Source organism: Aedes albopictus, chromosome 3 (genome assembly GCF_035046485.1).
Source record: "Aedes albopictus strain Foshan chromosome 3, AalbF5, whole genome shotgun sequence".
Taxonomy (NCBI): Eukaryota; Metazoa; Arthropoda; class Insecta; order Diptera; family Culicidae; genus Aedes; species Aedes albopictus.
The window spans coordinates 251,802,452-251,814,859 of NC_085138.1; the positions used below are offsets into that span (position 1 = coordinate 251,802,452).

Here is a 12,408-nt window from a genome sequence, read left to right on the forward strand (position 1 = left end):
TTTGGGCGCAGTTTAACCATCACCAGGTAGGTGGTTTCTTCTAGCAATCCTCCAGAATTTTATTCTGGGAATCCCCGATAAGTAGCTTCTGGGAGTCCTTAGGAGTTCCTACTGGAAGCACTCCTGTTATTGCTTTATAAAAATCTCACAGGATTAAATTCTGGGAATCATCCGAATGTTTCTTCTGAAAATCTTTACGGAGTTGTTTGTGGAAATCCTTCAAAAATTCCATCCAGAAATCAGGCTGTTCTTTCAAGAAATCTTCTCAGAGTTCCTCGAGGGGAACCTTCAGGATTGAGTTGGAAGGAAATTGAGTTGGAAGGGGCTAATTTTACTGTTCTCCAGCAGAAGGGAGTTTCTTCTGGAAATCTTTAGTTTCTTCTAGTAATCCTTGAGGGATTCCTGAGTAAATCCCTAGATTGAATTCCTATATCCCAGACCAAATCTTCCAGGAATTCATTTAACTGTTCCACCAGAAATCTCAAGGAAACTCCAGGAGGACTTTCTGGAGTAATTGCTGAAGAAATTCTTTGAAGAATCCTAGAGGATGTTTTTAGGATTCCTTGGAAGATTTTCTTGATGATTTCCTGGAGGAAAAATCTGGTGGAATTCCTAGACGATTTTTTTAAAGAATCACTCGAGAAATCCTTGGAGGAAATTCTGGAGGAATCCCAGACAAATTTTCTTGTGAATTTCATGGAGGAATCGCAAGAGTAATTTCTTGAGGATTTCTTTTGAAGACTACCTAGAGGATTTCCTGGAGGATACCCGACATAAATCTCTAGAGAAATTGCTGGAGGAACCGCTACAACGATTCGTGGAAGAATTCCTCTGAAAAAGAACATCTGAAGAAATTTCTTAAAGAATCCGTGGAGGATTTCCTGGATGAAATACTGGAAAAATTTCTGAATGAATCCATAGACGAATTCCTGGTGGAACCCCCGGAACAATCTAAGAGAAATTCCTGGATGAATTTCAGAGGTTTCTTTGTGAAACCCCTGGAGGAATTCCTCAAGGAACAAGTGCAGGATTTACTGGAGAAATCCCATTGAGGAATTTCAGAAGAAACACTGGAGTAATATCCGGAGGAATCATTTTTTTTAATATCCGGAGGAATGTCTGGAGGATTTATTGGAGGAGTCGCTAGAGAAATTTCTGGAGGATTCCCTACAGGATGTCCTGGAGGAGGTCCTAGTTGAATCACCGAATGAATCTCTGGAGGAATCCTAGGACAAGTTTCTAAAGGATTGCTTGAAAGATTATATGGAGGAATTTTTGATGGAATTCCTGGAGGATTTCCTGGAGAAAACATTGATGAAATTCCTAGATAAATAAATCCCTGGAAGAATTCTTGGAAGAACCAATAGTGTAATTGCATGAGGAATCTTTGGAAAATTTTCTTGAAGACTTTTTTGGAAGACTTCCTTCCAACAATTTTTGGTGGAATGTCTGGAGAAACTCCTCTGGAGGAAATCATGGAGAAATCCTTGGAGAAATCCCTCGATGGTTTCCTGTATGAATTCCTGGAGGATTTTCAGGATGGAGCATTGAAGGAATTCCTGGATAAATCCCGGAATGAATCCTTGACGGAATTCGAGAGGAGTTCCTGAGGGAATCTCAGAGGATTACCTGAAACAACTCTTGGAGGAATTCCTGAAGGAACCCCTGCAAGTTTCTTGTAGAAACCGCAGAAGGCATTCGAAATGTATAAAAAATATTTAAAAAATACATATTTGTTAAATAATTCCATATAATGAACGTTATTAGCCTAATGTTAACTTACCTTAAGTTATTATCCAATGTTACATTTGAAAATAATCCCATTATTTATTCGTCTAGCTTACTATAACTTCACACATGTATTTCCAGCATACTACACAAATCCCCAGCTTGCTATTTTCATTCACATCCACATCATCACTTTGAACTCACAAATCCCCTCACTTCTTTCAAATCCCGCATTTAATCCCGGCTCACGTAATCTCGTAATTTCGCGCACCTTGCCTTTGCGCTCTTATCAATATCCAGATCGGCAATGTTTGCGCTATTCACGCACAAACACACAGTCACGCGATTGCAGGATTGGTCGCGACCGTCCGCGTGCGTCTCGACGGCCGCTGTTATCAGGCTTTGAATCGCGGACGTCCCCTGCTGCTGCTAGCCGCTGATTTTTCAACACTTCTACACGCTGCCGGATGACGGCGGCGGCAGGCCGACACTCCAGCAAAATCCCATCGTTGCAGACGCGACGACGCGACAGAACACCGATGGGCGTCGCGAAATTTTCAATCGGAAAAATCTACACGGACAAGGATCAAAATCACCGGAAAACACTCGCTCGCGAATCACGGTACCGTTATTTCACTACTTTGCACATTTTCGCACCCGAACAATGCGTTTAAATCCGCGAAAAACGCAATTTTCCGAACCGTCGTACATCGAACTGACTCGCGAATTGAAGATTGAATTGAAATGTGCGATTTTAATCAATAAAACCCACGCAACGCACCAACACAACGAAGGCGTCGCCGCTGGTACACGCGGATCGATAACGAGCTGACAGCCGGTCGGTGCATGATGCGAAACAAGCGAGAGAAAGGTGAACGAAGCAGGGTGGAAAGTGAACGCACAACCAAAACAAGACCGATGAGGAGTGAGAAGCCGCGTTGGCTTGAAAAGCTTCGGTGGGTGGTAATTTTTCTTGTTGGATTCTTACTGGAACGGTACAGGCGAGTGGGGTCGCTTTGGACTGGAAAAACGGGAACGTGAAGGTGATTCTTGGATAGTCTATTTCTGGAGCAACATTTGAAAAGGGCCCAAGAGGTCTTGTGTCTTTTTTCTAAAACGCTCCGTAGGGCATAACAGCAGCCCGCCCACGCAAATGAACACCGTTATCCGAAAGATCGATGTTTGCTCTACCTGATAACCGTCTTAATTTTTGTGTATAAGCTGAGGTGGGCTCAGGAGCGACGTGTGAAATCATTGTTTACCAATGCTTGTATGCCCTTTTCAAATGTTGCTCCAGATTTTACGAAACGACAACAGTGTTGATATTGATATTAACACTCACCACGGGCTTGGGCGCAACCTCCTGTCAAATTTTCATTCATGAAATGAGCGATCAGTTGGTCCGAAACGTCTCGTAAAATGGCTCATTGAGGCGTTAAATAAGACAGAATATGCCGAGTTTCCCACCCCCTGAACGGAAGAGTACTTTGGTCAGCAGTATTGCGAATATTTTGTATAGTTTTTCTTTCGTTGCGCAATTTGCGCGCCGGGCAGTTACGCGCAGCTCCACTCCAGTTGCGCGCAGCCAATCAGGAACAAGAAAGCAGACGACGTCGTTGCGCGCCAAAGCTACACGCAACACGTTTCCATTGTCTGCGACCAAAACAAACACCGACGCTCGCCCACCGGCTGATTGTTGTTGTTGATAACTTGGGTGGAAAGGTAAGTTAACTCATTATGGTCCTCTTAGAGATTGTTTCAATGAAACGGAAATAAAACACAGGTCCCACCCCCTGTATTGCAATCATTTGAAACATATTTTTACCAAAGTTTTTAAATATCATGGATAACAGTATAAATAACATTGATTCCTTGAATTTATGAAAATTGTTCCATTTTAGAACATCAGTTTGATAATGCCTAGTTAATAAAACAACAGTATAAATAGTTTTCAAATGCGGTATGCGAGATAGGCACTACCTTCGATGGGTGGATTAATCTGCTTTGCTGCAGTTGCCAGCATCCGAGCGATGAAATCAAAACAGAAAAAGTGTTGCCGTTCTGGCGGCTGTTCACTCTTCGCTTCTCTACCTATTTTCTCTGGGTAAAGAAATTTAACACAGCAAGCCCCATTTGATTTGACGTTTCGTTTCAGCTCCGTACTAGGATCCGGAATAAATCGACGCTTTCTCATTGGGGACTACGAAGGTTGATGAGCCGGGAAACACTCTTTCTTCCTACGGGGTTTCTTATGGGAGTATGAGTGAAAAAAAAGCAAAAAATCTTCCCTCCTTCACTTTCTCACAGAAAACCGCAAACAAAATCATCACCTTCGTAGTCCCCAATTTCTTGAGTGATTCCTTGCCTGAATTTCCCACGCATCGAGCTAGGCCAAGAAATTTCTTGCGATCTGCATACTACCCATTAGTGGAATCGAATCTTAGCGTGTTCTTCTCACTACTCACACTGGTTAGTTTTCTGTTTTCTCACCAGGTATGCTGCCAGTTTTCGAGTTTGTTTGTTGTTGCGCCGTTCGATGATAGTGTTTTTTGGTGAAGAAATTTTATCCGCTAAATATTTTCACTTTTCTGACTGAAATCGTAGCCTCCAGTGAAAACATTTCAAAATTAGTGCAGTGTAGAGTGTGTGCATCAAGAAAATGGTAATTTTGTTCGCAACAGAGTGACAGTTTGAGCAGTTTTTGACCTGGTAAGAATATGCAAATTTTTACGAATCGATCGAGAATGGGGCACCTTCGGTGTAGTACTAGATTTGTAGTAATGAGCTGAATTTTTGTATGGTGAGAAGGTCAATTCTCCGTTTCTGCAATGAAATGGTGCAAAAAGCGTGGGTATTATGATTCCTTGCCTAATTTGATGCTGTTTGAGCAAAACTTCGTGCAAAAATGTTGTTGTTTTCTCCATTTCTTGCAACATAAACAACATAGTTATCCAAAGTTTTGCTCAAACAGCATCAAATTAGGCAAGGAATCATAATACCCACGCTTTTTGCACCATTTCATTGCAGAAACGGAGAATTGACCTTCTTGTACGGTTTGTACTGGCATGCACTCTCTATGTTTACATTGAGCGTGTAGATGGTGCAAATTGAGCATTTACGAATGAGCGTGTAGAGTGACAGTTGCGATAAAGTGGAGCGTCGGCGGACGACGGACAGCGAAGCGAATCTGTGGGAAGTCTGGTGAATCCGAACGACCGAAAAAAGCTTCTGAACTGGAGAGCTGGAGTTTGCCGTTGCGAGAGTTGCTTCCGGAAGTGGACCCTACAATGGGGCACGTTCGGTGTAGTACTAGAATTGAAGTAATGAGCTGAATTTTTGTATGGTGAGAAGGTCAATTCTCTGTTTCTGCAAAGAAATGGTTCAAAAAGCGTGGGTATTGTGATTCTTTGTCTAATTTAATGCTGTTTGAGCAAAACTTTGGATAACTTTGTTGTTTATGTTGCAAGAAATGGAGAAAACAACAACACGGTTACTCAAAGTTTTGCTCAAACAGCATTAAATTAGGCAAGAAATCATAATACCCACGCTTTTTGAACCATTTCATTGCAGAAACGGAGAATTGGCCTTCTCACCATACTAAAATTCAGCTCATTACTACAAATCTAGTACTTCACCAATCTGTCCTATTGGCGACGAGGATGGGATGGAAGGCCTCGTATACGGTGAATGTTTTTCGGCCCCTTGAACGTGTGATGTTTGATGGTTTGTGCATGAAGTAGAAGGGAAAGCGAGACATGTTTTGTTTACTGACCCGGATGCTGGATTCAAGAATGGATTGTTGATTATACCAAGGGTTGCTGAAACTTGGTTGTTGAAGATTGGCTAGCTATCTGTATGCGGATTGTTGGGATTGAAATAAGAAAACTTAGCTGGACTTTGTGCGTCATTGAATTGCGCACTTGAGAAGTTGGCTGAAAAATAAAGTATCTAGTGTTGAAAGGAATTGACGTCTATGATTAATAAATCTTACACGACACCATTCACCGAAGAGGTCAGCAATATTATGAAAAGCAGTGTGTAGTTCGAATGAAGCATAAGTTCGGAGAGTGACACACGCGGCTCCTATCAAACCAAATGAGTATAAGGCACAGACAGAAAACGTGACTAAGAAGAGAAAATAGTGACTTCAAGGTTTGGGTTCATTGTGGATGGCCAAGATGTGTTGTGCCATGAAAACTGAAATTTTTGAGAGGTAAAGAAATCCTTAAGGTATGTTTTTGTTTGGATTTGTTAAGTGTGGGAACTCACATCGACCCGGAAACCTCTGCACCAATGGAGAAAGTCAGCTGTTTGAAGAGTTAAAACATTTTGAGTGTTAAAACAGGCATTGCCCTATGAATTTATGCATTTTGTCTTACTTTGTCTAGTTTCTCTCATATACATTATGCATATTCATTCATTCACTTGCTTGACGCATTGGTGCAGTGCGGCTTATAGAATTCTTTTAACAGTTGTTTATTGATATTGTCGCGCTTATCTTAGATTCTCAGCAAGTTGCGTTCGAAACGCGCAGCCTCAGATCGCGCCAGACCGCGCACGTATGATTTGTACACGGTGTGCACCTTGGCTAAAAATGTTTTGCAGCCGCCGGGTGGAGCTGTCAGCCGCCGTGTACAAATCAAACGGGCGCAATCTTATGGCGGCTGACTCAGATCAGCAGGATCTGAGTGATTAAGCTAGGATGCACAATAAAAGGTTGGAATTAGAATTGGAAAAGGTATGAAAAGCCAAGGGGATGTAATTCGAAAATAGTTGAGCCACGTCACATCACGTTGATGTTGGGGAGCATGTGGGCCGGCATGCAAAGATGCAAGGAGGTTAATGGTAGCTGCTGAACACAGAGTCTTGTTTTGTGGATTGTTCTGATAATTTGTGTGACGGGGTTTGATAATTAAGGAGGGGAAGCTTATGGATAATTGTTTGGATGTATTTTCGTGTTTTACAGATGTTGGATCTCCAGTTAGTCCAATGCAGTGGTGCTTGGGCTGAAGCATACCTCGGGCTAAATTGAGATTTAGCGTCTAAGCCGTGGGCCGCAGTTTGAGCAACACTGGTCTAATAGATAGAGCTTGCAATTTCTAACCCAGAGAAGCTGAGTTGGATTCCTGTCTCGATCGTAAGGTATTCGAGACTTCCTGGATGTGATATATCAATGAGCTTTCCACAATGTGCAAGTTCGTCCAATAGCAGGTGGGAAAGGTCCTTGATGTTAGATAGCTTATGGAATATTGCGACTGGGCAGACCAAAGTCCAGCGGAGGCATTGTGGATTGTTGTTTTCAAGTATTGAGTTGTATAGCGTAAATGATGGATGCTGAGTGATAATAAGGCTGGTATTGCATTTCAGATCATGGGTTAAATTTGCTGAATTCAAGGGAGTCTGTAGTTTTAGTGTTACACAAAGAGAGATTGTTTAGATGTCAAGTTCATATCATTTTTTTAAAGAAAGATGGGGGTGTACGGTTTGTACTGGCATGCACTCTCTATGTTTACATTGAGCGTGTAGATGGTGCAAATTGAGCATTTACGAATGAGCGTGTAGAGTGACAGTTGCGATAAAGTGGAGCGTCGGCGGACGACGGACAGCGAAGCGAATCTGTGGGAAGTCTGGTGAATCCGAACGACCGAAAAAAGCTTCTGAACTGGAGAGCTGGAGTTTGCCGTTGCGAGAGTTGCTTCCGGAAGTGGACCCTACAATCACCATACAAAAATTCAGCTCATTACTACAAATCTAGTACTACACCGAACGTGCCCCATTGTGGCGGGTTCGGTCGGGTGTTATTCAATGAAAAAAATCACTGATGGTGCAGAAGCTGCTCAATGGCACTCATACCAGCAAAGCTCCAGCTCCATTGTTTGTAGAAGGCGAATGCGTATAGTAAATAATGGTGTGTAAAAATATACTACAAGAACCGTTATGTTGTTGTTCTTCATGGTGTCAGCTGCAGACATCGCACAGTGGGCTTTATAGCACGAAAAAATAAAAAAAAAATCCAAAAGTTTTCAAATAATTTTCGTTATTTAAGTAAAATTTCAATGCTGTTATATATTATCTGTGCAACTTTATTATCTTCTGATGGATGAACTGCTAATGAAATGAATTCATTAGGAACCAATAACTTTGATCAAATTTTCATTTAAAATTATTTATTACGACGTTAAAGGTTTTTGGCAATTTCTGAGGTACTGAACGGAAAACTATTAGACATAAAATGTTATATTTATTGCCTTTTTCCTTCAGAGCTCCTGTGCAACCATGCGCCTCTGAAACAACACAATCATGTCCTCCAAACTACCGATCCGCAAAAATGTTGAACCCCTTTTCCGAATCGTGTCCGACCTAGACAAACCGTCGATAGTTTCCTCTCCACCAATCGCAACTGGCGGAGTATCTGAGGACCTTGCCGAAAGCCACACCCGCTTCCGACGGAAAGCTCACCGATCTCGAATTCCCGGCCCGGCTCGGACCTTCGTCGGAACGATTGTGAGCCGTTCGAAAAGTGTCGACGATTTGGAGGCCGGGAACGATCGGAAATCCAAGGATCAAAAAGACTCCGTTGGTCACTTGGAAAAAGTTGTAAAGTCGAAAGATCACCAGATTGCCAAGCTGGTGGAGAAAATCACCACGCTGTTCGAATGTAACAGCCAGTTTGCGGTGGAGCATGAGAAGCTCCAGAAGGAGTACCAGCAGCTTCAGCAAAACTTGAAGGCGTTGGAATCGGTACAACCGAAGAGCTGCGAGTCGTGCGGACTGTTTGACAATGAGCGCGAAGTGCTGGCGAAGGAAAATGGGGACTTGCGGAACGACATCAAGATGATGAAGATCTTGGTGTATCGGTTGAACGTGCAGGTCGAGCGGTATCAGGATGTGATTCGGGGAGAGGGCAAGGCTTCCGGAACAGGAACTGTTCCGAAGATTGATTTCGTTGATAGTTCGTACGGGGGCGCGAAGGACAATCTTAACTGGGGTCCGGTGAATTCGCACACTTTGGGACCACTGTTGAACGCTTATGAGGAAACCATTGCGGAGAAAAACGATTTGGTTCAACAGTATGAGCGAGAGTTCATCAATTTCACCGGAAAGCTGAAGCAAGTGTTGGAAGAGAACGAGAAACTGCACAAAGATGCCGAGGAGATACGGAGCACCCAGAGTAATTGGCTGTCGGAGCGAGCTCGGCTTCAGGCACAAATTGATGTGTTCAAAAGCAAGGCTGAAATTCAAGGAAAGCGGGCAGACTTGGCCAAGGAGAAGCTGGTGGAAGTTTTGAAGTGTTATGAGCAGAAGAGTGAGTATTCACAACTACTGGTAGTTATAAACATGTGTTCATACTGGATTATTGTTTGCAGTTCAAGCGCAGTGTTTGGATATCGAACGCCTGCAGGAAGCTTATTCACGCTCCAAAGGAGAGCTGACATCCCTGAGGAACCTAAATCAGAAACCGGAAGTCGTTGTAGAAGGCTTGAAGGAGTGTCAAAAGTAAGTACTTAATGATCAGACTGGAAGAACCCAACAAAGGCTTTTGTGGGGCGCAGGTATTAGGTATCACAAGGGCGGCACTTAAATGCGTTATCCTATATTTAGGACATTTGTTCCATCGTCATAAGGCATCGAACACAAATTACGTAACGCTATAGGGGGAGGGGGGAGTCTAGCTTAGCGTTACGAGCCATACAAAATATGTTTGGTTTTCATACAAAAAGCGTTACAAGGGGGGAGGGGGGGAGCCTGAAATCGCCAATTTTAGCGTTACGTATTTTGTGTACCATGCCTAACCCAAGTAACATTTTTAGAACCATCATGAAACCAAAATAAAAGGTTTTAGGTTTTATGGCGGTTTTCAAAACCTCTACAAGATTGATGGGTCATCAAAATGTTACTTGGGAATAAGAGCCAAGTTGTTTTTTCTTGGATTTCTGAAGTTTTCCGTTATTTTTAGTCTAGCTCTCAGTGAACTTAAGTTGAACTTTGTCGCCTGAAGGTTGTCTAGGAAGCTCTACGGAGTTTCATCAGCACTACGGATTTTTTTTTCTGATTGGATTCATCGAAATGTGCATGTTTTTTTTTCAACATGTACATTGCCCATACTTTATGGAACTTTGAATATTTTGGTTTAGATAGGGTATTGATTTTAAGACGGGCTTGGTGGACTAGTGGCTACCTCTTCTGATTCATATGTAGAAGGTCTTGGGTTCAATCCCTGGCACGTCCCTTTCCTTCTACTTTGTATCTTTCTATAGACTTTCTCTATACCTACTCTGCCGTGAATCGCATATCAGTCCCATCTTTGCTGGATTTCCTATGCAAATGGGACAGATATGCGATTCACGGCAGTACTCTCCTCTCTACATATACAACTCATGTATATTCATATGTTCATAGCCATCAGATAACGCCTACGAGTTCTGCAATTAAGCGAACTGTGCTGCTTTAACTTCATAGTGATCGCACTAATCTATCACCTTACGCCTGGCATCCACGCACCAATGGGTGAACCTTCTGCCAACCATATCTCACCAACATTCCGAAATCCGCATTAGTTTGTGCAAACGTAGAGGTATATTCGGTCTGATGTGGCTACAAACGATTGCAATCATCACTTCCTTTCCATTCTCCTGATTGACCTGCAACCTGTCGCCTGAAAATAGAAGATCACCAACGCTCACACACTGAAGATGATGCCGTTTAGTCCCCAGCAGATAATCTAATTGGTTCCTTGTGAGAGTGCAGCTGGTCTGGCGATTCTGGAGTAGCATCTACAGGCGTTCAATCAAGCTCAAGCTCAAGATATGGTGCTGATTTTTTCGTTTCAGGTTATTTGAAGAGATGAAACTGCAGCATGACTCCGAAAAGACTCGATTTAGCAATGAAATGGATTCGCTGAAAGCAGCACTGAATACCAAGAACGATGAATTATCTAAACTCCTAGCTCAAACTGCCGAACAGGAGAAGGTGTTCGAACGTCAAAAGGAAATCAACGAGTGAGTCTTCTGACCCAGCTGAGAAAAAAACATTTATGATTAACTTGCTCTTTCCGCATTTCTTCTTCCCACAGTGTCCTCATGGAGAAGAACGCAGCGTTGAAGCGCTCGCTGCACCACTGTCGACAATCGAAGGAAGCCCTCAAGGCGCGGCTGAAAAATGTGGTCACTTGGGGTAAGGGCGTGGAACAGAGGCGTGACCAGTTGAGCGATGCGTGGCGCAACGTGAAAGCACTGCAGGACAAGATCCACCAGAGGGACGAACAGTTGCATGCCCTGCAGGTGCGATACAGTGCCGAAGTGGAGCAGCTGCAGCGACGGTTGAAACAGCGTGAAGACAGCCTGCGAAGAATACTGGAGGAGAAGGCGCAGCTGCGGCAGGTTTAGCGTCCGAGAGCGGTTCGGAAGTCAACGCTTAGTGAACCGGTGTAAGTATGGTTGAAAAGTACAAATCAAGAAACGTCCATAGCAGATGATAAGATTTAAATTATTTATATGAAATGAGCATCGAATGCACCGAAACGTTAGAAGAATCACGCGAAACTAGTCCAATTTGTACGCTTCAATGAATTAATGTAACGCGAAGTACTCGAATGCAAACAAGTATTTTTTTTAGGATTTGGTATTGATGACACCCGTTTTTATGTGGCAGACGTTTGAGCGGTGCCGTGTTATCTAGGTTGCTATACAACCGATGCAAATGATCTCTAGTTAGAAATTTTCTCATTAGATGGCTCTGTTCAATCAATTATACTGATTTGATAAAATCGCAGTCCAACAAATAGTTACAATGTTGGTGTTTTCTGCAAACACTGTCTCCAATATCTCGACGACAATAAAAAATTACCGCACTAGATGGTACTGATGTAATTTAGGGTGACTTAGGGTATTATCGGCAGGTTTGTTCTCTTCGTCATGGGGGGTGTTTGTCGGCCAAATTGCCTGAAACTTGGCCACATATTTCAGTTTGGTTTGGAACGATTTGAAGCCAACTCTGGGTACAACTGTTGTACCGTCGTTGGGGGTGAGAATGGGTCAAAAAAGGATACTCAAAGATTAATTGTTAAATAACAAATGCAATTGAAGTCGGAATAACTTTTTATTTGGTATGTACTCTTACAGGTTTCAAAAAAAACCCTCATGACAAAACTGCCGAAAATAGTTCCCCTATATCACGGATATCTTGGTCTGCATACAGGGCTGGAATTAATCTATGAAATTATTCCTTCCGGCAATTTTCCATGGATTTCTCCTAGGATTTCCCACCACGATGTATCCCGAGGATCCTGTAAAATTTGTCCCAGGATTTATTCTGGTATGCCACCCAGGATTATTTCTGGAATCCTTTAAATTATTATTCTTTAAAGGAATCCTCCAGTATTCCCAAAACGATTCCGCCCGACATTGTCAGGGATTGGATTTCTCCCGATATTTGGGGATTCTCCAAGGGATTACACCAGTGATTCCTTCTTTAATTTCCAACGGGAATCTTGTAGAGATTTCTCTCAGGATTTCTTGAAAAATGTCTTATAGTTTCCCGACATTTCTTCAGGGATTTTCTCCGGATATCTTTCAGGAGTTATTCCCGGGCTTGCTTCGGAGATTTCTACTGGGATTCCTCTACAATTCTGTGAATGATCCCTCCAGGATTTTATTTTAGGATTCCGTATGAAATTTTTTT

General features: G+C 42.7%; 2 protein-coding genes across 3 annotated transcripts in view; one reads left to right on the plus strand and one right to left on the minus strand.

Annotated features, from left to right (window-relative positions):
- LOC109422269 (dystonin) overlaps positions 1 to 2,484 on the minus strand; it is a 707,557-nt gene extending 705,073 nt beyond the window's left edge. The window contains exon 1 of the mRNA XM_062860152.1: positions 1,784 to 2,484. The gene's annotated coding sequence lies outside the window, so the exon portion shown is untranslated. The remainder of the gene's footprint in view (positions 1 to 1,783) is intronic.
- A 1,701-nt stretch (positions 2,485 to 4,185) lies between these two features.
- On the plus strand, positions 4,186 to 11,652 carry LOC109424345 (protein Cep89 homolog). 2 transcript variants are annotated; one of them, XM_062857001.1, is made up of 5 exons: positions 4,186 to 4,390; positions 7,990 to 9,034; positions 9,096 to 9,225; positions 10,560 to 10,727; positions 10,802 to 11,652. In XM_062857001.1, the coding sequence occupies exons 2-5, from the start codon at positions 8,029 to 8,031 to the stop codon at positions 11,112 to 11,114; spliced, it is 1,617 nt and encodes a 538-aa protein (XP_062712985.1). In that variant the 5' UTR covers positions 4,186 to 4,390; positions 7,990 to 8,028; the 3' UTR covers positions 11,115 to 11,652. The 2 variants fall into 2 exon arrangements, with proteins under 2 accessions (XP_062712985.1, XP_062712984.1); XM_062857000.1 differs by having other exon boundaries at positions 4,187 to 4,437.
- Positions 11,653 to 12,408: the final 756 nt, after the last annotated feature.

Bases quoted from the DNA above. Each gene is read 5' to 3' on its own strand.
- LOC109424345 (XM_062857001.1), top strand. From the start codon at position 8,029: ATGTCCTCCAAACTACCGATCCGCAAAAATGTTGAACCCCTTTTCCGA. The intron at 9,226-10,559 runs GTAAGTACTTAA...TTTTCGTTTCAG, and splicing joins GGCTTGAAGGAGTGTCAAAA to GTTATTTGAAGAGATGAAAC. The intron at 10,728-10,801 runs GTGAGTCTTCTG...TTCTTCCCACAG, and splicing joins CGTCAAAAGGAAATCAACGA to TGTCCTCATGGAGAAGAACG.